Here is a 24,402-nt window from a genome sequence, read left to right on the forward strand (position 1 = left end):
GGCAAAATAGCCTTCATTGACAGAAGAGCATAATAAAATCCTCTTCCTGGGTCTCAGATGACTTCAAGAATTGCTGATTTACACTCTGGTGCTGAAACATCCTGCCATTTGTATCACTTTCAGGGGTAGATAAGGAGAGATGGAATGCAGCGTACGAGGGGGAAGACTCACAAATGCAGAACACACAAAATCAAGCCTAATATAGTCTAAAATGTTTTAATAATTAAAGTGAAACATTTAAACATTATTAAAATAATAAAAATATACACCCGGGGTCTCCAATTCTTATACCAGTCTCCCTTTGATCCTAACCTTATCAAGGATTGTAATCATACTTTATCAAAGTTACCAATCTACCAATTGGACTTCTTTACAAAACACACTTTTACAAGCATTGAATACCACAACATAGCAATATAATACAGAGAATGACTGAGAGGAAAACTAATACCCCCCCTTAAGGCTTTCTTGATCCAACTATCTGAGGAGACCAACCTCTTGGATTCCAATATGAGATTCCTTTTAATCATTTATGGACTTTTAAGAACCTTGGGAGAAGTATTCTCTCTTGCTATAAACATGTTTGTCTATGCTTTACACTCAGCAGGAAGGTTTATTCATAAAGAAGCACAAAGTTTTATTGCTTTAGCTTTATTTTGTGTCCAGTGTCAAATTAGTCTTCTGGACCCCATCTCTTTGCTATTCCACAACAACACCCCATTAATGAATTCTTGTTAAAGGGCTTTCATCAATCATCAGCAGCCTCCCAATTTGGCACAGATGTTGACACATCCAAACAGAAATGTCTTCACCCTTCTGGGAGGTTCTTAACTTGCTGTGAACTTCACTAAAGGGTGAATCGCTTTCCAACACTCCAGAGGGACACGAAAAGGCTAATTGCACCTTGGGTTCACTTGCCCAATCCAAAAGCAAAATCTAATTAGAATTTTTCTATAACCCCAAAATTTCAAGTCCAGAAACTAATTTGTTAAACAATTCCAGTAGGTGCATTTGTCCAAATTAACTACTTTTACTCTATAAAGCACATACAGACTTCCTTCACACGTGCAGTGATTCCTGCTTAATCAAAGCATATATTTATGTGCCACTGTTAACTTGTTTCCCACGGTGCTTCTCCTGAAACCATTGGATCAATAGGGAAGATTGGGACACATGTAGAGACAAAGAAATTAAGAGAGTTTGTACTGGTCCAGTAAACGCTTCCGCTGCGCCACCAGCAACAGCTCTCTTTGCAGAGCATTAATTAAGTCCAGTGCAGAGATTCTTGTTGCAGTACAAGGCTTCAGAGTCTCAGCAGCAAAGAAATAACGACACAGGGAAGCCTGTCTTTCCAAAGACAGGTTTATTGCAGAAAGATAACAGAAACACCTCCGGAGCTTTCGGACATTTTTGCTTCACGCCCCAACACACAGAGAAAACAAACACTCTTTATATACTGAGCAACTTAACAACTTAACAACTTAACGAGCTTGACTACTTAAAGTTACATGACATTGCTAACTTGCCAGCGTCTTAGGTTTCAAACCCTAACACCCCCTCTCGCTGGCAATACAAAAAACAAAATTACTTCAGACCCATTTCTTCACAAAAGTTTTCATGCCGCTGAAAACCAAGCGGTTTTGTAAAACCATCAGCTTGATTTTCATGACTGGGACAGTAATTTAATTTAACAATTCCTGCTTTTACCGTTTGACAAACATTTTGAAAGCGGATATCCAAATGTTTTGTACGACCTTTAAACTGCCCATTTTGTGCTAACTTAAGACACGGTTGATTATCACCCCATACAGTGATTGGAGTGATGGCCTTTTCATACATCTCTTGTGCCAAGCATTTGTAAAATTCTAGATCTCTACATAACTCAGATAAGGCACAGAACTCAGCTTCTGTTGACGACAAAGCAATCAGGTTCTGTTTCTTGGATCTCCACCCAATCAGAGAGTTACCAAATTTTATTACACAACCAGACACTGATTTTCTATCCTTTAAATTTGCCCAATCACTATCTGCCCAACAAGTAATCTGTGCTTGTCCTTCCGAAGATAATTCAAGGCAAAAATCTTTGGTGTATTGTAAATATCTTAACACTCTTTGAATTCCTTTCCATGCATTTACACTAGGTTTCGAAGCTTCTCTGCTGAGTAAGTTAACAGCGTAAGCAATATCTGGTCTACTCCATTGCGAAAGATGAAGTAAGCTTCCCAGTGCTGACTGAAAAATTTCAGCACGCTTGAATTCAGCACTATCCTTGAACTCATTGTCTTTTACAAAACCCATTTCCATTGGTGTTCTAACACCTGCACACTCCGTCATGTTAAACTTTTTCAACATTTGCAATATCTTGCCTTTTTGATTCAGTAGAAAACTGCCATTTTTGGTCCTATCTATCTGAACACCAAGATAGACCTTCACATCACCAAGATTCTTAACTTTGAAGTGTTTATTTAACTCTTTGGCTAGTTTTTTTACTTGTTCTTGTGTCTTTGAAGTATAAATCAGGTCATCTACATAAACAAGCAAAGATTCTTGAGCATCTCCTGAACTTCTGAAATATAAGCAATTGTCAGCCTTGCTCCTGCTAAAACCAATGCCTACCAAAACGTCATTCAAACACTCATTCCAATTATGAGCAGATTGCTTGAGTCCATAAATAGATTTATGTAGTTTCCATACCTGATTTGATTTACCAACTTTCAATCCTGGCGGTAGCTCCATATAGAGCTCTTCAGCCAAGTCTGAATGAAGATAAGCTGTAGAGACATCAAATTGATTCACTTTGAACCCTTTCTGAGCAGCAACTGCTAATAGTGCCCGTAGGGTTTCACTCCTTGAAGTGGGTGCATAGACTTCGGAATAATGTAACCCCTTTCTTTGCGTAAAACCTCGAGCTACAAGTCTTGCTTTATACTCTGGTTTCCCCATCGCTGTTGTCTTTATCCTGTACACCCACCTACAACTTACTGCCTTGGCACCTTCTGGCAGTTTGGTGATGGAAAACACACCCAGTTCCTTCATAGAATTCAACTCCTTTTGCATGGCCTCACGCCACCTACTGGCCTCCTCCTGGGGTAATTGCTCAACCTCCTCAAAACTTTCAGGTTCGCAATTTGCCAAACCAGCCCAAACACTAATAGCTTGGTACCTTTCAGGAGGTATACCTTTGTTGGTACGCTTAGAACGCCTTAACAGTTCCTGCGATGTTCCTTCAGTTTCCCCCTCTGACCCAGAATCACTAGTCGTCACCTGTTTGTCACTAGTAGTTGAAGAACTTTCTGATTCTGACTTTACACGTCTCTCTTGCTGTACAGGTGAACTTTTAGAGCTAGAAGATTCTGACTTTACAGACTTGGGTGAACTAGGCGATTTCTCACCCTTGTCCTCAGACTTAAATTCCTCAGTCTGTTCTGGAACTAATACCTGCCCTGGGGCCTGAGTTTCATTGCTACTGTTCACCACATCAAATAGTATGTCAGGATTTCCATGAATTTTATTCCAACCATCCTGTTCACAAAATTCTGCACTTCTGCTGATTGTGATTTTCGTTTGATTGCCTTCTACATTCACAAATCTCCAACCTTTTGTGTTTGCTTGATAACCACAGAAAAACATTTCTTTAGACCTAGGATCGCCTTTCCTACGTTGTGCCCTAGGCACCAGCACATAAGCACGACATCCAAAAACTCTTAGATGATCAATTTTTGGTTTTTTCCCAAATAGCATGAAGTAAGGAGTGTTGCCTACTGTGCTATTGTACACTCTATTAAAAGTATAATTCGCATACAGTGCAGCCTCAGCCCAAAAACGCTGTGGAAGTCCAGAATCAAACAGCAAAGCAGCAATGGCTTCCTGTAATGTTCGAAATTTTCTTTCGGCAACTGCATTCTCCTGTGGTGAATAGGGATTGGTAAGTCTATGAACTATACCTTTCCTTTTTAACCACGTCTCCAGCGTGTGGTTCACAAATTCCCCACCACGATCTGATTGTATTTTACGTACCCTGGTGTCAAATTTACATTCGACTTCTTCAATCCAATCCATCAGGATGGAAGCTGCTTTTGATTTTTCTTTCAGAAAGAAAACCCAACTAGCCCTTGAAAAGTCATCCACCAAAATTTGCATAAATCTCGCACCTCCAAGCGATTTGACTGGCATAGGGCCACACACGTCTGTGTGCACAAGTTCAAAGGGTTTCTTGCTTACTCTATCAGATCTAGGATAGTTACATGTCTTAACCTTAGCATGTTTACAAGCACAACAATCCAGAAAATTTGGACAGGGTTTAATGTTACACTCCTCAGCTAAATCTGGCATCTTGCTTACATACTTAAAGCATATATGAGCTAACCTTCTGTGTAGTAGATGTGCACAACCTGTATGAGGAGCCTTATTTACACACTTAGCTTGCACTTCACCTGTTGAACATCTACCTGCTGCTAACTGCTCTTCATCCAAAACAAAAAGCCCATCCTCACAGGGAATTTTAACTAGCTCCTTTCCCTTTTTCGAAATGGTGCACACATCATTTTCAAACTCAACCTTAAAACCACTTTTTACCAGGCATGACACACTCAAAAGTCCATTCTTCATTCCTGGAAGAACAAAAACAGGAAGGTTAGTTTGCAAACAGTTAACATAAATTGTGCCTTTAAGGTTCATTTCTCGTTTACTATTGTCTGCTATAGTCACGGTTTTTGCAACTGGCAATGTCTTGCAGTTCATCAAGCAGCCACTAGATGTCGCTGGAACTAAACTGTGACTTGCTCCACTGTCAATTATCCACTTCAAGGTTTGTTGGCTCCTTTTAGGACTCTGTTGTGCTGCCATTGCAGATAGTCCCTTATCAGCACCTGCTCCCCCTCTGGATCGTTGATTCTTGTAGTTCTCACGTCGTCTTCCTCTGTAACTCCGGAAACTGGCCTTGGACTGTTGAAATTCCTGTTGCTTTTCTGGACACTTTGCTATCAAATGAAACCTGCTGCCACATCGAAAACATGACTTGCTGGCCATAGCAGACACTTGTGAGGCTTCCTTACAGCTCTGCCTGCTAGCTTCCCCACGCTGGGAATTATCTGAACATCCAACCCTTGGGGTATTTGAATTATCAATACGTTTTCGATGATGTTGATATTCTTGTTCACACAATCTACCAGTCACATAATTCATATTCAGCTGGTCCTCTGGCAAAACTTGTAAAGTTAGTACTAAGTTTTCAAACCCTGCATGCAGGCTGCTAAGCAGAGTATAAACTTTAATATTTTCAGGAAAATTCACACCTAAAGATGACAGTCGGTTGAAATACTCAGTCATCTGTGACGTGTGTTCAACCACACTATCCTCTGGCTTCAGTTTCAACTCATACAAAGCACGTATAATGTTCACCTTCTCTCCGGGCGTGGCTCTATGGTGAATTCGCCTAAGAGCTTCCCAAATTTCAAATGCAGTCCTTAAATTTTCCACATGAGGTAATTGGGAATCGTCTATCGATACCATCAACATGCATCTAGCTTTAGTGTCCATTTTATCATGTTCCCTGTTCTGGGCATGTGCAGCAGCCTGTTGCTCTGCTGTGGCATCTGCTGCAACAGCCACAAACGGCTTTCGCCTCTGGACATAGTCAGCCCACACTTCTTTGGCTTCCAACCAGACTTGAGCCCTCTTAGACCACTGCACGTAATTAGCAGAGTTCAACTTTGTAAAGGGAACCTGGAAATTTTCCACTGCCATTCTTGGGGTCTGCTGCTACTCCCTCTGTGTGCCCTTTCTTCTCTTTCCCCTTGGGATTTGTCTTACTCACTTTTCAGACGCCTCCAGCCTCCTCTGAAGCCTTTAAGAGCTGGATTTACGACCAAGCCGGTCTTCTCTCATCCAAAAGCTGCTTTCACTTTCTCTGCACACAATACAGCTGTAGAAACGTAGAAAGAGTCCATAACCTAAGAGAGTTTGTACTGGTCCAGTAAACGCTTCCGCTGCGCCACCAGCAACAGCTCTCTTTGCAGAGCATTAATTAAGTCCAGTGCAGAGATTCTTGTTGCAGTACAAGGCTTCAGAGTCTCAGCAGCAAAGAAATAACGACACAGTGAAGCCTGTCTTTCCAAAGACAGGTTTATTGCAGAAAGATAACAGAAACACCTCCGGAGCTTTCGGACATTTTTGCTTCACGCCCCAACACACAGAGAAAACAAACACTCTTTATATACTGAGCAACTTAACAACTTAACAACTTAACGAGCTTGACTACTTAAAGTTACATGACATTGCTAACTTGCCAGCGTCTTAGGTTTCAAACCCTAACAGAAATGCGGTCACCAATTGACCTATTTTGAATTTTGGATTTCACAAAAACCTGATCTATTCAAAGACATAAAACACATGGGTAAACTTTCATACCTACTTTTAAATAATCTGGTACAATTTCAGCAATCATAATACTCAGCAATTGCTTTTTGGCAGTGATCCAAACCTACGTACAGATTTTCATTTTCCAATGGATATTCTCAGTACCTCAAACATGCAAATGATATCATACAAACAATTACATGGGAATCACAACACAATTAAATACATCAATTTACAGTTCCAACTACATTCAAACTACCATATAACACAAAATACCAATTCTATATTTAGTTATTTATGAAAATCTATTGGTCTTCTTGCTGCTTTCACAAAGATCTTCACTCTCCAGGAGCTTCAACTCCTGTAGTCCAAAAATTATCTTTGCAAGTCACCTTCTTCCAGGCCCCATTTGCCTGCAGCCCCACAAGTCTTGGTTTGATGCAGATGAAAATAAATGGCTGTTGCTACTTTGCTGTTATCTGGGAAGCCGTAAGCATACAATAAACACATTATTCTAAGTGATTTCCTGGCAGATTTCTTCCATTAACCTGGAGGGTTGAGATGCATTTCTGGAGCACCTAAGTCTGCAGAGAGAACAAAACTGCATCTGGGACTGAAAACATAGTTAGCATGGGAGGGGGTTAAAAAATGACAAACAGGTAAAGGGTTTTCCAAAATGACGATCCTTTTTTTTTGTAAACCATGTAAAGTTTTTAAGTTAGAAAATTTATTCAGCCTAGTTTATTTATAACTGTTCCTGTTATCTGCTTAATTTCCTTTAGCTAGTTGGCAGTAGGAGGGAAGAGAAAGAGAATCTTTTTGTTAATTCAAATACAATAGAAAACATTTTGCTATAGGGAGCAGTAAGAGTTTCCAGACACCCCCATTACCTGCAGAAAGCAAAATTATTATGGAAGAAAAAACTCTTACAGTTATGGGCAGTTATTTTTACACCAGGATAACTTATTTCCATCACGGGTTTATTCATACGAATTTTAGCAGTGACAGGTTTATTAGAAACAAAGTTTATTATTTATTCTCACATAATTAATCCGAACCATGTGGGTTCAAAATTAGAATTGAAAATTAATACTTTTTTAAAAAAATCAACTCTCCATTACTGAGTTGATGCACATGTTATTTACATGTACATGTTTGGATGTTGAACCAACTTCCAGGCTTTCTGCCATATAAACACAAGTGTTCTAAAGGTGGAGTCTCAAGCCCCATGACTTCAAGCACATAATTAAATGAATTATTTACCATTTCCGTATTGAGATTTCCGTTTTGAATTTTCAGTTTTCAAACGTTTTGGAACTTGAACGGTCTTCTGAGATCAGGATCCTTAGATTATGACAGACAGCTAATCAGATGTTGCAAAACAGCGGCCCTTAGTGTCTGGAACACGCAATAAACAGGGAAGTTACTGCAATGCCCCTGCAGGACAGGCAGCTCAGCCTTGCGCAGTTCACTGGGTGCCTCCAGTGCTGTGCATGACAAATCAACAATGGGAGTAGAGTTCATAAAATTTATCCATTCTGGTTTTGATTGCTTAAAAGTGATACAATGTCTGTTTTGAACTTGGCTAAGTAGAAAATACATACAAACCTTCAGAAATTAATAGAAAATCACTGGTCTAACCCATGGGTAGGCAAACTAAGGCCCATGGGCCGGATCAGGCCCAATTGCCTTCTGGATTCAGCTCACGGACGGTCCGGGAATCGCTGCATGGATCGCCAGCGTGCGTGTTCTTTCCCTCTCCCTCACACGGCGGTGGCACCACCGCCTCCTCCCTCCCTCCTCCTGGCTTCTCCCCGCCCTGCCCAGAGGAGGAAGGGGGCTGGGCTTTGTTGGTGCCAGCAACAGCAGCGGCTGCCATTTTAAGCAGCCCCTCTCCGGAGTCCTTTCACACGCCGCTCATTGTCCCTCCGCCGTCAGCCCCTGCCGCTCGCAAGACACAGGTAAGCAGTCATCGGGGCTGGTGGTGCTCTTGCATCATTCCCCCCCCAAAAAATATAGTCCGGCCCCCCACAAAGTCTGAGGGACAGTGGACTGGCCCCCTGCTGAAAGAGTTTGCTGGCCCCTGGTTTAACCAATCCCCTCTGTTCCAAAGCGTACAGTCACATTCTCCTTATATAGACATTAACACAATAGGAGACAGGAGGCTACTCCCAATGACCCAGACAGAAACCCATTGGTAGAGTGGATTGAGACCAGGTACTTTCAAAGCCTGAAAACAGGAAAGTCCAGAGTCCAGAGGACAAGTGTAAATAGTTTAATTGTTCTTAGGGAATCAGGTACTTAGAAGGTGTGGGGAATAGGGGTGATTGATTGACAGGGGTGGGTGACAGGCTCATGTTTCCACATGCCAACCACTCCTTCTTTATGACAAATTTGTGATGTACTGATAATGCTGTTGGAAGTGTATGATGGGAAAGGGGCGAGAAATTTGTAAAGTCTGTACAATCCCTTGCTTGGGGTTCTTACTCACTGTGTGTTTTGAACCTTGTTGCAACAATAAAGATTGGGTCTATTGACTGCCGTTTTGCTTCTTCTAACTTGACTAGAGACTCTTTCTTTGCTGACCGGAGGGACCCGCGGGGAGTGGCACCCTGACAAGCTGGGCAGCGGAGCAATCCCACATCCCAGGTTTTGTTTTTCCTTATCACCAGAAACATACCTCTGAGCTGTCACAGCATCTTGTGAATTTTACTTCTGCAGGTTAGTTCTTCTGTGGGGAAAATACACTTTCAGGCATGGATCTGGGCCACGCTTGTTTTCTCCTACAAGGCAGAGGTCCAGCACCCAAGAGCAAAATAAAAACTTAAGGAAAAGGAGGGAGAATAACGAAACAGGGCACCTCTCAGTTTATCTTAGCCTGGGAATTTGTTTTTAGTTCCATAACTGATGTCACATTCCTTTCATACAAAAATCTATTCCTGGTTTCCCTTAAAGTTGCTTCTTTTAAGCAGCCTAATTTGGACTGAGGGGGTGGGGAGTTATTACTGTTGTTAAACAATTGAGAATCGGGAACCTTGATGATTCTACTGCAAATCACTAAAAGATATACCAAGAGCATGATCTACCTTCTGCCTGCCCCTGAGTATATTATATTGTGCCATTGTTTTGTTTTACTGCATTGCTATATTTAATCCTGCTGATTGCTTTGTTGTGCTTTTTAAAAGTTGCAAAAGTTTTAAATAAATATTAACAACAGCACACGGTCCTGTTGAAGGTCCTGGGGTTGGCAGATTGACACATATATAAAAAAACATATTCTTTCTCTCCTTAACATACATCCAAGATTCTGGGTTTGCAGAACAGAAGGTTTCTCTTCAACAATTCCGCAACTTACCATTCATATTCTGATTTAAATTACTATTTGTTGAGACAGGAAAAAATACAGAGTATAACGTATAGCATGAAAATGTCAATTTTATTCAGATTTAAACGATTTTTAAAATAGATAATTCAAAAACGCAAAAACCAGGTAACCAACTGGAATGTCTTAAGTTGTATCTAATTGTCTGTGCAAAGTTTTACAGGAAAAATTATTCAAATCTATACATATTTGCTGTTTTCATTTGTCCTCTCACGGTTATAGTTTTTACAATACCAATAAACTGTATTTTATTGTTTATAAAGCTCTAAATGAACTTTCTCCTAATATTTATGGCTGCATATGTGTTAGATTGATAACTAAAATACATGTATTTCTTTCCCCTCACAATTCTGTTGAAGAAATACCTGGAAATGCTTATTCATTATCATTAGCTTTGTGTAAACAGGACGAGATTTAGCTGCCATTTGATTTTGAATTTTACAGCAGTTATACTTCATTAACAAAGTTGAGTCAAAAGAGCCTCCAGTAAGCTCTTTTGCAAGATGTTGCAAATCAAGGTGCACAGCTGGTGGGTAAACACTGTCGCTTGATAACAATTTATTATTTTTCTTATAATGGAACTTTATTATCACTGAAGGAAAAAAAATGCTCAGCTCTAGTTTTGTGAAGTGTTTCCTCTGCGATGTTTTCTTCACAACCTGATGGTATAACACGATTCTACCTTCTGTATTATCAGGGGCCCACTCTGCTCTCCAGATAACGACCCTGAAAAGTGTGTTCTGCTGCACAAACAAGAACATAAACTGGGCTGTAAGGTACTTGTAGTATTTTCTGGGCTGCTGCAGGACTGGATTGTACCAACAACAGGGCAGAGCAGTCTCAAAGCACTGAAGCAAAGAGCTTTTAATTTGACTGGGCCCCACTGAGAAGTAAGCTGGTTTTAAAATCTGCACACGCAGAGTGTAAGAGCAGTTTATGCATTCCAACCTATGGATATGAGCCAATTCTTGAGCAAGCACCATTGAAAGTAATGGGGGTCCCAGACAACTGTCCCTCTGCAGCTCATGACTCTCTCCTAGAGAATCCATAGCATAGATACTGTTGGTGGGACTTGCCTGTTTCCTTAAAAGGAACCAAGTTTCTCAAGTGGGAGCTCAGGCCATAGCCAATTGTGGAGAATGGTTGGTACCTTCCGATTTCCCCTGCAACGCATAGCTGTCAACTTACAGATTTGAAAATAAGGGACCAGCAGTCTCGAAAATAAGGGATCAGCAGCCAAAATAAAGGATTTTCCGGGCACAGGTATGTTCAGCTTCTGAGCCCCTCCGAGCCAAAGGCAGAAAGCCCAGCCAGCAGCCAAATGAAGCCTCATCTGTAAGGGACAGCAGCGGGACATGGCGCTGGGATAAGGGACTCTCCCGCCAAATAAGGGACGCTTGACAGCTATGCCTGCGAGAGTAAAACAGAGCAAGTCAGACTGCTCTGTGCCATCCTGCTGGTGCAAGAAGGAAGCAAAATGAAGGGCAGTCGTGGGCAGAGCAGCCCACGGCCCCACAACCAGTTGTGATGGCTCTCATATTCTTCCAAGTGCCTGGTGGGTTGCCAAGTTGGAGGTGAAAGTTGTGGGCAGAGCGGAGTTTGGTGCATAAGCAGCGAGTGAGGCTGGACATACACACTTGGATTGTGGGAAGGCGCTGCCCTCTGAGACTCACTGGCTCTGTGCTCCACAAGAGGGAGACAGGCCTGCTGCCACCCCTCTCTCCCTTCTAGGGGTTGGCCAGCTGGGCCTCTACAAAGGGTGCAGGCCCAGGAGGATGCAAAAATAAAAGCTCTCCACTATAGCTCAGAGTGGCTAGGAGCCTGCCTGCACATGCACACACTCCCTAGTCTGCTCCTAATCTGGAGGAAGGCACAAGGGACAAGGGCGGGGTGTGTGTGCTGATACAGCTCCCTGCCAAGGGTGCAAGGGAGCCTAGGTATGCCTCTGCTTCTGGAGCAAGTGTTTCATGCATTTTGGAGACTCCATCACTGGAATCTAAAAGGAATACAGCGGTACCTCGGGTTAAGTACTTAATTTGTTCCGGAGGTCCGTACTTAACCTGAAACTGTTCTTAACCTGAAGCACCACTTTAGCTAATGGGGCCTCCTGCTGCCGCCACGCCGCCAGAGCACGATTTCTGTTCTCATCCTGAAGCAAAGTTCTTAACCTGAAACACTATTTCTGGGTTAGCGGCGTCTGTAACCTGAAGCGTATGTAACCCGAAGCATATGTAACCCGAGGTACCACTGTAGAACTAAACTTGTATGAATGCTCACCCACACAGCTCCGCCATGCTTGCAGGAATTTACAGTCATCCAGTGACTGTGGTAAATAATGGGGTGCTGCCGATACTCACAGCTCAATAGAAGTGTTGTGGCTGCCAGCGCACAATGGATGCCATGGGCAGCAAGAAAAGAAGGGTCAGTCAAGTTTAGTCCAAGAGTATATCAAAAGTGGCTTATTTTAGTCCTTTAAAATAGTTGTTAAGTGTAGGACTTGATCTGGAGATAGTAATTTGGACTATGAAAAGTGTCAAAGCATGTCTGAGAAATTTGTTACTAACAGTAAATTAATTAGCCAACAATAACATCCCTAAGACTCAGATGAAGGGCAGTATATAAATTTAACAAATGAATGAAAGAATGCATTTGATGCCATGAAACATTGTTCTGCATGGCTTCTTCCCACCACCAGCTAAACCATCAAAGTAGAAACTGCAAATGAACAAACCTATCAGGCTTTGCTGTTGACCAGCCTACAGGTATTCCAAATCCAGTGCAGGTGGGATTATTGCACAAGGAGTCCCCCAAATTAGGCAATCAACGCGACTGAAGCCCATAGCCAGAAATAGGGAATATGGGGGGGGGGGGAATCACAGTACGTCATGCAATACAGGAAAGCCCTATGTTGCAATTAACTTAATATGTCTAAAGTTGTTTACCCATGCAAGATTGTAATAAAATCACATTTTAATAGAATTATGAAATAAACATCAAACATGTCAGTCAAACCAGTGCCTTTGTGCTCATTGGTCAAAACAATGGGAGGTGGGAGCAAGTCTGTGACTTAACAGAGCCTCTGATAGAATTCTGCCTGTATATTTTTTACTTTAAAAGGGCTAAAGGTTTAATTTTTAAGAAATTAAAGCTGAAAATCAGGAATATAGGAAGCTGTCATATACTGTACATGAGTCAGGCTATTGATCTATCTAGCTCAGTATTACTTACACTGACTGACAGCAGCAGCTGTCCAGGGCCTCTGACGGGGGGTGGGGTGGGGGGGGAAGACTTTCTCAGGCCTACTTGGAGATGCTGGGGATTGAATCTACTCTTCCACTGAGCTGTGGCCCTTCCCTAAATTTCCATGAGTGGGGCAGACCCACCAACATATTCCCTGTCTCTGAAATGGCCATGATACTGGCACAAGCAATATACACTACAGTTCTGCATTTTCTATTCACTTGGCGTATCTCTTCATTATACAGTGGTACCTCGGGTTAAGTCATTCCGGAGGTCCATTCTTAACCTGAAACTGTTCTTAACCTGAAGCACCACTTTAACTAATGGGGCCTCCCGCTGCCGCCGCGCCACTGGAGCACGATTTCTGTTCTCACCCTGAAGCAAAGTTCTTAACCCGAGGTACTATTTATGGGTTAGCAGAGTCTGTAACCTGAAGCGTATGTAACCCGAGGTACCACTGTACTCTTATAAATCAGAAGGAAATGTTGCACAATATCCAGCAGCACCATGCGATATTACAAAAAATTGACCCTTAATCTTAATGAAACACAAGAGAGAGAGAAGGGGGGGGGGTGAAATAAAGTGAAAGGTCGTTTTGTCAAAATACTTGCTTGCCAAAGCACCTGTACAGAGTCACCTGCTGTTCTGGCTGAAAACAGCAGGGAAAGGGTCCTGTAGAAAGGCTCAAACACAAACCGAAGGTTTGCAGTGACAGTGCAGTGTTAAGTATCTCTGATTTCAGTGGGAAACAGCTGCTGGCAGGGCTGGCCCCCAAGGCATGTTTGCCTTGAGGCGAACCACAAAATGGTTCCCTCACCCCCGCCAGGGAGGAAGGGGTGAGTGAAGATTTACATCAGGAACAGGGGTGGCGATAAACATCTACATTGGGCCAGCCCTGGTTGCAGGTGTGTTTAATTCCTCAGTGAAAAATAAATGGGGCTTCAAAATGCATAGATTTGGTCTCGGCATTAAAAAAACAGGCTCTGGTTTCTCCAGCAGCAATTATCCATGGCTATATATAAATTTTACATGCATGGGTATAGAAGCCCATTGCTGCATTAGCCCTAGACTCCCCTCCCATTGGACAGAGACCCCCATGGCTGAAAACAGCCCCCACAACAAAATTAGGCTTAGATAAAAGTCTTCTGCTGGCTCCTGTCTTCTGTCCCTCCCCCACCAAGCCCAATTGTTGCAGGATGGATGGAGCAAGCTGCTTCCTGCAGCCTCCAGGAAGAACACCTCTGCCTCCTCCAGCAGTTTGGCTTGAAAGAGGCCAAAATACCCTTTTTCAGCCTAATTGCTGGGCGGAGGGAATGGGAGGGAATGCATAATTAGTGTGCATGCTCTTTGCATGCAAGTACATATGTGTTGTACATGTGTGGTTTGGCCATGCCCACTGCGGCCTCTGTCCCTTGGAGGGTTGGCCAAGAGACCATTCAGCTCTCAGGCCAAGAGGTTTTCTCACACTGTCCAAGAGAAACTGAGGCAGGAGTTTGATAATCTTGGGCTAGACGGCTTGGAGAGCTTTTTGAGGAGCAGCGGGGTCTCATAACAGACGAGGGGATTTGGTGGAGGTGGACATACACAGCTGCCTCTAGGCCAGTGTTGTCCTTTCTGAGCAGCTTATGGTTCTCCAGAGTTTCTGAGAGCAAAACGTCTTCCCTTTGACTTGTGAACTTGGGGAAGGGGTAGCAGCAAATCACCTGCTCTGCTTGCAGGAGGTCTCGGGTCCAATGGAGGTCCTCATGGCATCTCCAGTTGGACTGAGAGAGACTCCCTGCCTGAAACCCCCGGAAAGTCGCTGCCTATCATCCTACTAACTAATACTTTTCTAATCAAAGAGGCTTCTGGGAATTGGCCCTGGCATCTCCTGTGTGGAAAGCAAGTGGCCATGAGGCCTCTGGCAGTGATTGGATGAGGTAGCCTACCATGACAGAGGGGATTGGCAGGAGGATGGCAAAGACCTGAGCAGTTTAGCCAGGGAGAAAGGCAAAAGCTCTGAAGGCAGGAATAAGAGACTGAGGGAGCCAGGAGGAAGGCATAAGACACAAGAAGATGCAAGAGTTGCAAGAGAGAGCAGCCCAGAAGGGGAGGAGGGGGAAATTAAGGATCCTGGGAACAGACAGGGCTTATCCACGCTTACCTTTTGCTCTGCCCCTTCCAGGCAGAGGTCGAAGCTTTAACGCTCCCTGTCTGAGTGTTTTGTTCTTGTTTTCCCTTGAGCTTTCCCTTTGAAAACCTGCTGTTTAAAGCTGAATTGGAGCAAATGTCAATTCAGGTTTTCTGTGGATTGAGCTTTAAGAGACAATTTTCATGGGGAAAGCCGCAAACCTTTTGCAATAATACTGTAACCTTCTCAATACCTTGCATGGAAAATGGACAGAGCAGCTTGGGCAATTGCCGCATCACGCCCTGCAAGCTGAGGTGGCCTCTCTTCCCCTCAAGAACCATCTACAGAAGGATGGCCAAGAACTATCCTGTCCAGAGGCAAGGAGAGATCTCACATTCAAAAAGTTTTCTTTCCCTGTAGCTTGTCTCTTTTACGTGTACGTGGTTTTAATTAATACTTATTGTTTTAACATTTTTATGTAAAACCGCTTTCTGGGGTTTGCTGAGAAGCGGTACGTAAATAGAGAGATGGGCCCCCTACTCCCAGCAGCCAGCCTGGCCACTGATCAGGGATGGGAGTCCCACAGTATCTGGAAGGACACCACAGGTTTCCCATCCCTGTCTTAAATAAATAAATTAAACAAGGCAGGATATACACCTGTGAAACCAACGGAGGACCGTAACATGCAATAGAGCATTAGACCTTCAGCAGAAGGCTGTGTTGCAAACACCTGGTCTGGTGGATCCTCACAATGACTGCCAGCTGACTGATTCTGGATGTTCTCCAGTGGATGATTTTTGCTCTTGAATTTAGTGGAATATAGATTAGCACTTTTATGTCTCACAACGGAACTCAATGATGGCCAAAGTGCACAGATTTAAACCCAATTCAGTCCCATGGTAGTGAATGCAACTGATTGAATTGACCTGAATTGCAGACTAGAGATCTTGCATCCTTCAGCATGTTGAAATACATGGCTCTGCTCAAGCATTTGGAGGCCCTGACAAAAATCTGTGACCCAAGTTATGTGAGACAGCTCTTTTGGAGTCAATGGAGCTTAGATCTGGAGTTACAGGGCAGTGGTCCTCACAGGTCTTCCGTAAAAAGTATTTTTGATAGCAATGCTGTCTTTTTACTATTTACAGTAGCCATACAGCTCCACAAGATTGGGAGCACATAGCTCTGTCCATCCATCAGATTTATATCGCAGCCTGGATCAACATTATAGGCAGACCAGATCCATTTTTCTTCCAGCTGCTCAGGTGAGCTGCATTCAGATGCCTTTACTTCATTTGCTGAATCTGCTTCTGCAGCTCTTCCTTATCCAGTTTCATTTTGGCTTCAAGAACCTGCCGCAGAGATCCAATGCTCTCGTAGATGGTTGCAAATCCTAAGCAGGGGAAGAATTGAAACAACATTTGCTATCTTTTTTATTTTTAAACAAACTATGCTGACACTAAAAGGAAGTCTCATCTTCAGTTTAGCTTTCTCAATCAATCAATTTATTGTATATAGCCAAAGGCCTTTACAATGTACAGCAGGGGATAAGATCAAGGCTGAAATCATGCAACATGACCTATAAAGTTAAAACATAAAAAATTATAGTATGAGGTTTTAAAATTAGGAAGCATTCACCTATCTAGAACTTCTTAGCTGCCAGAGTGAACTTGATGTGCAATTTGGAGATCTTTATCAGCTAGGAGCTCAACTGTCACCTTCTGGGGGGATTGGCCTGAGAAACAGTCAAGAACCAATAATAAAATAAATTATCCGTGCAGTGAATTTAAAGGGCAAAGCAGCAGGAAATGCACGACATCCCCAGCTTGATTGTATCAATAAATGCACCTGTGTTCCATATGGGGAATTCCCAGGTATCTCCCCTCTAATTACTCTGAGGGCATCTGCTGGAATCTTAGTTCCACAAACGCCCTACCTCAAGGTAATGGGGCCTTGAGTGGTTGATCTTGATTTGGGGGCACCAAATAGAATAATGGGCAACCATAATGGATCTTGGTTGGCATCCTGATCAAAGATCCAATTTCTTTGGTCACATGGACTGAGGACTAAATATTTATCCATTTGGAGACTGTAAGCCCTAAGCTTATCATGACACTTTTGCGCCCAGCCACCTGTCCTTAGTTGCTCTAACCAACAGAGCTTGGTAAGGATATGGTCCTCAAAGGCATTTAGCCTGCACCAGTATCTGAGATGGGCTAGATCGATTCTGGCTGCCATTGAGGGGAGACCCAATTGGGCTCTGGGGTGAGTTGCCAGCGTCGCTGGTGGAAGCCCCAATATCTGCCTCATGAATTTATTTTGTTGGGCTTCTAGTTCTGATTTGATACCGCTTCCCAAATCTTAGCCCCATAAAGCATTTGTGCAATGAAATTTGACATGCAGATCTTGATGGCTGGATTAATTTTGAGCAGAGGAACCTGTATAGCTGTCCAGAAGAGCAGGCAGATAATAGCTTGATTGCATCCCGATAGGGTTTCCATGAAAGTAATCCCAATTTATTTATCGGCATGGAAGGTTTTTCAGAAAAAAGTCCGCCTAACAGGGCTGGTGGAAATTTTAATTTATATATTTATTTGGACACCTTAACCTTGGCCCTGATAGTCACTCTTTCTCCAATGCTGAGTTGACACCATTCGTTTTCTTTACTTCCAATAAAGTGCCCCTGTTGTCATTTTTGAGTGGGAGCCACAACACTGGCCAGGTTATTACATCAATAAGCACATTCTTACCAGCATTAACCTCGGCTTTCACCTCTTTTATATCTTCATTAATATCCATCTGGAGCTTGCTGAGCTGGATGTTGATTCTGTCTTCGGTCTTCTTTGCTCCGTGTTCTTCCGTGGTGATCTTTTGCCCGTCTTCCATTTTATTAAGTTTCCCTTGGATCTCGCTGAATTGCATCTCTAAGGCCCTGCTGTCCATTTCCTGGGATCAATCAAACAATTTAAGACTTGCAATGATAAGATAAAACTGCCACATGGTTAATTTCTAGGCTAAGTCATTCAGGAAGTGCAACCCTCACGCAACCCCACGCAAACCAAGGCCTGTGGTCTGCAAGGGTTTTTTGCAGGATTTCCCTGGCACAGATAAAGGTGAGATGGCTTGGCTCAGGAGGCATTAAGGCAGCACAGCAGGAGGCTGAAACTCAGTTCAAATAAAATTGGGAACTGGCTTCCTCTTATGAGAATAAATCTCAGGCTTGAATGCTCCTTTCATTCTCCTTGGAAAATGGAAGCTTCAGATTTGGTTTCGGACAAGCTACCTATAGTTTTCTATTACATCTGAAATCAGGGAACTGTGTTTTATTCTAACCATGCTTAGTTAAAACAAACTAGGATCAAATATGTATAGTGAGGGGCCTCAGAACAATTTTATAGAGGGCATAGGAAGATTGGGGAGGTGTTGAAGTAACAATATATTTCCAGAGCCCATAGCAGTGGTGTGGCTAAGTGATTTTAGACCTTGGACTCAGTGGTCTTACAGAGGCCCCCTTTAGGCACCATGTATATTTATTAAGTTGTGAAGTTTTACATTCTTGATATATTGGAGCAGAAAACAAAAAACAGTTGGCAACTCTGATCTTTTTATAAAAAGAATACCCTGAGCAGTAGTAGTTTCTCAGTTTAAACTCACAACTCAAAGTCTACATTACATCTGCAGGAATAGAGTGGAGTTTGTTTTTGCTGCTAAACATCTGGCTTATGAATAAACATACTTTTTGTTGCATTAAAGGATAACCTATTTATTTAAAGTAAAAATAATTAAAACGAGCATCTGTAACCATGCACATCCCATTAACTCGAAAATGTTTTAATAATTCAGAGGACAGCAAGGCTACCATGGTGACCAGCACCGGCCCCTGGTGGACTCAGGTGCTGATGGTGAGTCTGTTTGCTGCTGCCTCCTGGATGGTCATTTAGGGAGCCCCTGGGCTGAGCGGCCCTGGATATCAGGCATGAGGTCCAGCCCTAATTGCACATAGCAAGATCTGGAAGCGGGGTTGTGAAGGTCTTTCCAGGTGTGTTTGTGTGGGGCGGGGGGTGGCCAGGATTGTAAAATTACTTTTCAGGAGCTTTTGGAAGACACAAAACGTACACTTTTTTCCTTAATGGCCAGGGACAGCTGATCAATCTTCTCCAGAAACTCTTTCTCAAACCGGTCATGCTCCTGTTCCATCCAGCTTCGTGCAGATGAGATCTGGTTACTGAGGTAATCAATGGCATCCTGTAATCTAGGGGAATAAAATGCATTAAGAGGAAATATTTTTTAAACATGACCTCTGAACGAATTTGGCAGAACTAAAGTGATTTTTTTGGTGGGGGGATCTTAACTTGACATGAATTTCCTTGCAAATATTTAAATTTATATTGTTCTAGTGTGGCTTTTTGGGCAACACTCCTCATTAGGATAAAGTGTAAAATACCAAATTTTGGCAAGTTAATCAGTTAGTGATTTAAAATCTGAGATAATGTTAATGTTTAATTATGGGATGCGGGCGGCACTGTGGGTTAAACCACAGAGCCTAGGACTTGCCAATCAGAAGGTCACGGTTTGAATCCCCACGACAGGGTGAGCTCCCATTGCTCGGTCCCTGCTCCTGCCAACCTAGTAGTTCGAAAGCACGTCAAAGTGCAAGTAGATAAATAGGTACCGCTCCGGCGGGAAAGTAAATGGCGTTTCCGTGCGCTGCTCTGGTTTGCCAGAAGCGGCTTAGTCATGCTGGCCACATGACCCGGAAGCTGTACATCGGCTCCCTCGGCCAATAAAGCGAGATGAGTGCTGCAACCCCAGAGTCGGCCACGACTGGACCTAATGGTCAGGGGTCCCTTTACCTTTACCTTACATCAAAATTGAATTTTAAAACAATTGTTTTGGATTCATAAGACTCTGACCTGAAGAAAATGAATGAGCTCATGTTGAAACATGCAAGGTTCAAGAGGCAAGAACTATCCCATTGCTGCATTATAGCTCAGCATTCCACTTTCATTTGTGGTCAGCAATGAACAGTAGCCTGGGGAATATGGAGATCACACAGAAGCAGCCCTCCTCTCCACTATTGTCCATCCCCTGACATCTGGTACTTAGAAGTTCACTGCCTTTTAACAAAGAGGCTCCATTTATTTAACTAACAGCCTTTAATAGGCTTATCCCCAATTAAGTTGTCTAATTTTTTAAAAAAGGTTTTGTAGCGTGAGGCCTTTTTCCTGATTGATTTTTTTTTTCATTATGCAAATATAGACAACTGTGGTTTGCAAACAAGCCTTTTATTTCAGTTCTCAGAAAGTTGCTTCCCCAAAAGTCTTCTGTGGTTTCACACCAAACTTTCGCAAATTTAGAAAAATGGATTTTGAAATATATGGTGACACTCACTTTGTGTCCAGAAGGTGGAGCTGTTGGTTGCTCTCTTTATATGTGAGCTTCAGTTTGGCTTCCTGTTGCATGATTGACTGCTCTATTCTGCTCAAAAGGTGAGAAATCTGAAAGGGAGGAAAGAACATTTCTTCTGCTAGCTGTTTACTTAATCCTGGTTTCAAAGGATAAAACACATCTTAAACGCGTGAAAACTGATAAAGTGATAAAACTGAAAGAAGCTGAAACAGGAAGAGTATGTAAAACAGCTTCTTTCATTTTGGTTTTAGGCAACTGCACAACATCCTTCAAGAAAACAAAAGGCCGCCCAGTGAATGAGAATCATCCTGTAACAGGGATCCACTGTGAGAGATCCCTCCTTTCCCCCAAAGAATAGAGACCCTTTGGATGGAGATGATCTGCCATCTTGGCCCTTTCTGCAAGGGAGGGGACACCTGTCCTTACACCTTTGGTTGCTTGGAATGAAACCCACTTGAACGATCACGCAGAAAGTGGCTGTTTCGGAGGCTAGACAGATGTCTTGTCTATGAAGGCTGAAGTTTGGATCTTGTCACTATGGTGAGCTTTTGCTAGGGACTAGCAGAAGCACTGTGCTGCATAGAAAAACACCCAGCAGAAGCGGGGGCAAGAGGAGAGGGAAGCACTGACCACCCACACATTCCTAGCTAGGGAGAGAGAGGAGAGATCAGAAATAGACACCACAGATGCGTGTTCCCAAACCCAGGTAACCAACCATGGGGTTATATATAGATATATGTATACATTCACTTACGCTGATTGCATTTTCTTGCACACTGGAGACTGCTGAGGTGTTCCTTTGTTGCAGACTTTCAGTCAGCAGAATTAAAGCTCTCATTTCACACAGCACTTGAGAGTGTGTGCTCCCTTATCCAGCAGTACTCTTACCCCACAACTAAGATGTTTTTTGTAATGTTTACTCCAAAGTAAGCCAAGATCAGCAAAGGTCACTTCCAGTGTTGATTAAAGGTTTCCTGCTTGCAGGACCCTTGTCCCCTTTCACTGCCCCTAGCAGGGAATCACTCCCTCTAAAAGCAAGCTGAGGAGGCTGACTACTGACATGATTGGAGTTGAGAAAGGTCCGTTGGGACACAAGAGCTTGGCATAAACCCCAATATTTGCAGTAGTTGGGGGTTTTTTAAGTTTCAAAGAAAAAACTAAGCCCTCCCCACCTGCCGCTGCCTAAAACACTCCAGCTGAATGTGGACCAAGCATGTTCATCCGTCAATGATGAATGTCAGAAAAGGAAAATGGAAAGGAGGGAGGGTCAGGAGGGCGGAACGGAATGGTCCACTAGGGGAGAGCCTGGCTGGCTGGCAGGACCACTCCTGAGAGGATATAAAGAATGCACTGCAACATTTTGTTTCAGGTCCCACTTTTTACTCATGAGTAGCCTGTTAGGGACTCATGAGTAGCCTGTTAGGGACGCGGGTGGCGCTGTGGGTTAAACCACAGAGCCTAGGACTTGCTGATCAGAAGGTCAGTGGTTCGAATCCCCGCGACGGGGTGAGCTCCCGTTGCTGGGTCCCAGCTCCTGCCAACCTAGCAGTTCGAAAGCACCTCAAAGTGCAAGTAGATAAATAGGTACTGCTTCAGCGGGAAGGTAAATGGCGTTTCCGTGCACTGCTCTGGTTCGCCAGAAGCGGCTTAGTCATGCTGGCCACATGACCCGGAAGCTGTACACCGGCTCCCTCAACCTATAGAGCGAGATGAGCGCGCAACCCCAGAGTCGGTCACAACTGGACCTAATGGTCAGGGGTTCAAGTAATCTAGCCTGTTACTTGCTCCTTGATGAGCCTCTCTGAATTACTCTTTCATGTTGTACATCCTTGTTTCTCCACTGGGGTGGGGGATTTGGGGGGGGAGTGTTAATTATTAGTTTCTTCTCATTCTTCTTTTTCTTTTTAACAAATAGCACTATATATACAGAAAACAGCAAGGTAAAATGGGCTGACTGGATCCCGTGTAAAAAAGAAGTGAACCAAGGATGGCAGTCTCAAGCTAAACTGCTGCTTGCAGGGAGCAACTGAAAACTCATCTCAAGCTCCATGAAACCAGTAGCACGAAACTGCCTCATTCCAGATAATGTGTATTTATTTATATATTCTGCCTTTGAGGGCAAGGGTAGCTGTTTTCTATTGCTTGTTGCAGGCTACCCTGGAAGCAGTGAAACAATAACAATTTTATTTATTAAAATATATATATATCTCTAGCCACACTTTTTGGCCACGCTCAAAATGTAGCAAAAAGGAACATATCTGGTTGATTTCATTGCAGCCTCACATAGCTTCTCCCACTCCTGGCTGGTGTGCTTAGTACTACAGTGTAAGTGTGATGGGAGGTTGTTTGGCATTTCAGGAGCAAAAGAGGCCCACCATCGCTGTTGCTGAATCTTAAGACTGCACAGCATTTGGAAGATAAAAACTAAAATGGGTCAACTGGGGGCTAATTTCCCAGTTTAGAATCTGAATGCATAGCCAGCCTGCTGGACTCAGGATGACCACCTTCCCCTACTGAGGAAAACCACAGATGTCTAAATACAGCTGTTTTGGATGTCATGGGATTGTGTTTCCACCGTGACTAATAGACAGAAAGCGCTGCAGAGTAATGCAGGCTGGGTGTGTTGGGGGGGAGAGAGATGATGACTTTACACATTTTTATGGAACAAATTTCCTTGCAAATGACTTTCCAGATTGTGAGTGGGCCTTGGCAAGGCAGGATAACAAACACGAGCTTTCTTCAAGAAGACAGATGGGTCAGAAGACATTTCCAGGACCTGTTTGCAGTTTTCCCAAAGGCATCCGGCAGAACGCAGTGGGAAATAAATGCAGGATTGTGGTGCATAGAACTCTAGATAGAGTTGGGAGTTATTTCAAAGGTCATCTGGTCCATTGGTCTTCAACTGGTGTGTCCAGACCCACTGGTAGGCTGTGGCCTGATCCAAGGTGGGTTGCATCAGGGGCACCACCACCATGCAAATATATGGCAAAAGATTAACAAAATGGGCCCCCAATTGCGCATTTGGGTTAAAAGTGGATCCTGGGTCTGAGAAGGTAGGAGATTGCTGATGTAATCCATCCACCTCGGCTAATACAGGAGATCCGCTGCTACAGCATGCCTGGCAGGTGGCTCATTTACATTTTCTGTTTGTGACATTTTCTTCCTGCTGCCTTCCAATCCCCAAAGAATCCCCCAATTCCCCAATTCAAACAGATTTCAAAGGATATAAGGCAGTTAATAAAAATTATGAAACAAGGCAAAAGCATCAGAACCGCATAACCTCAACTACTATATTTGCCCATATCTACAAACAACATGAGATTCATCTGCCACAAAGACTTTCACGAACTGTCACCGTCGAAAGGTGAGCAGTGATGAAGCCAGGTGGGCCTCCAGCAGAGGGCATTCCTGAATTGTATTGGCATTGTGAGCAGCTTTGTGGGTCACCTCAAACAGAATGCCGGGAAAGCCAAAACGAGCTCCCACCTTCCAGCAGGTGTACTGTCTGAATTTGGGTTTCCTCTGGAGGACCTGAGGTGTTTTTGTAACATTTGGCTCATATTCACATATGCCAGCAGAGCATAAGTGGAGGGAAAACAGGTGGCACTCCTGGAAAGCAACAGATCCACTAACCCAAATCAGCTTCCAGGAGAGAAGCCTCTCAGCTTCCAGGTGTCTTCAGCTGTCTCACAGCTCTCTTTGTCTCCCATTCTCCATTGCCAATCATTTTGTACATGCACTGTTGGCATCAGGCTCTGTCCCCCACAACTCCTTAGCTGGAGGTGTGGTGTGTCACCTTCTCCAAGCTGTGGCAGCGCTCTCTCTTCAAAACACTCAACAGAGACTACCACCTCTCAAAAGACCCTCCCTGGACAATCAGATCCCACCTTTGTCAGTTATTGCTCTT

At 43.4% G+C, this 24,402-nt stretch overlaps 1 protein-coding gene across 7 annotated transcripts in view; it reads right to left on the bottom strand.

Moving 5' to 3' along the window:
- Window positions 1-9,774: 9,774 nt before the first annotated feature.
- Window positions 9,775-24,402, bottom strand: part of FAM81A (family with sequence similarity 81 member A) — a 46,426-nt gene continuing 31,798 nt past the window's right edge. For 6 of the 7 annotated variants that reach the window (XM_081170655.1, XM_081170656.1, XM_081170657.1 and 3 more), the window contains 4 exons: window positions 20,478-20,584; window positions 19,203-19,338; window positions 17,837-18,032; window positions 9,775-16,479 (listed from right to left, as the gene is read on the bottom strand). In XM_081170655.1, the coding sequence (XP_081026781.1) occupies window positions 16,373-16,479; window positions 17,837-18,032; window positions 19,203-19,338; window positions 20,478-20,584 (546 nt within the window). In that variant the 3' untranslated portion in view covers window positions 9,775-16,372. The remainder of the gene's footprint in view (window positions 16,480-17,836; window positions 18,033-19,202; window positions 19,339-20,477; window positions 20,585-24,402) is intronic. The other variant, XR_014002108.1, reaches the window with a different exon arrangement.

This window comes from Podarcis bocagei (genome assembly GCF_964188305.1).
Source record: "Podarcis bocagei genome assembly, chromosome: 14".
In the NCBI taxonomy this organism is placed as follows: Eukaryota; Metazoa; Chordata; class Lepidosauria; order Squamata; family Lacertidae; genus Podarcis; species Podarcis bocagei.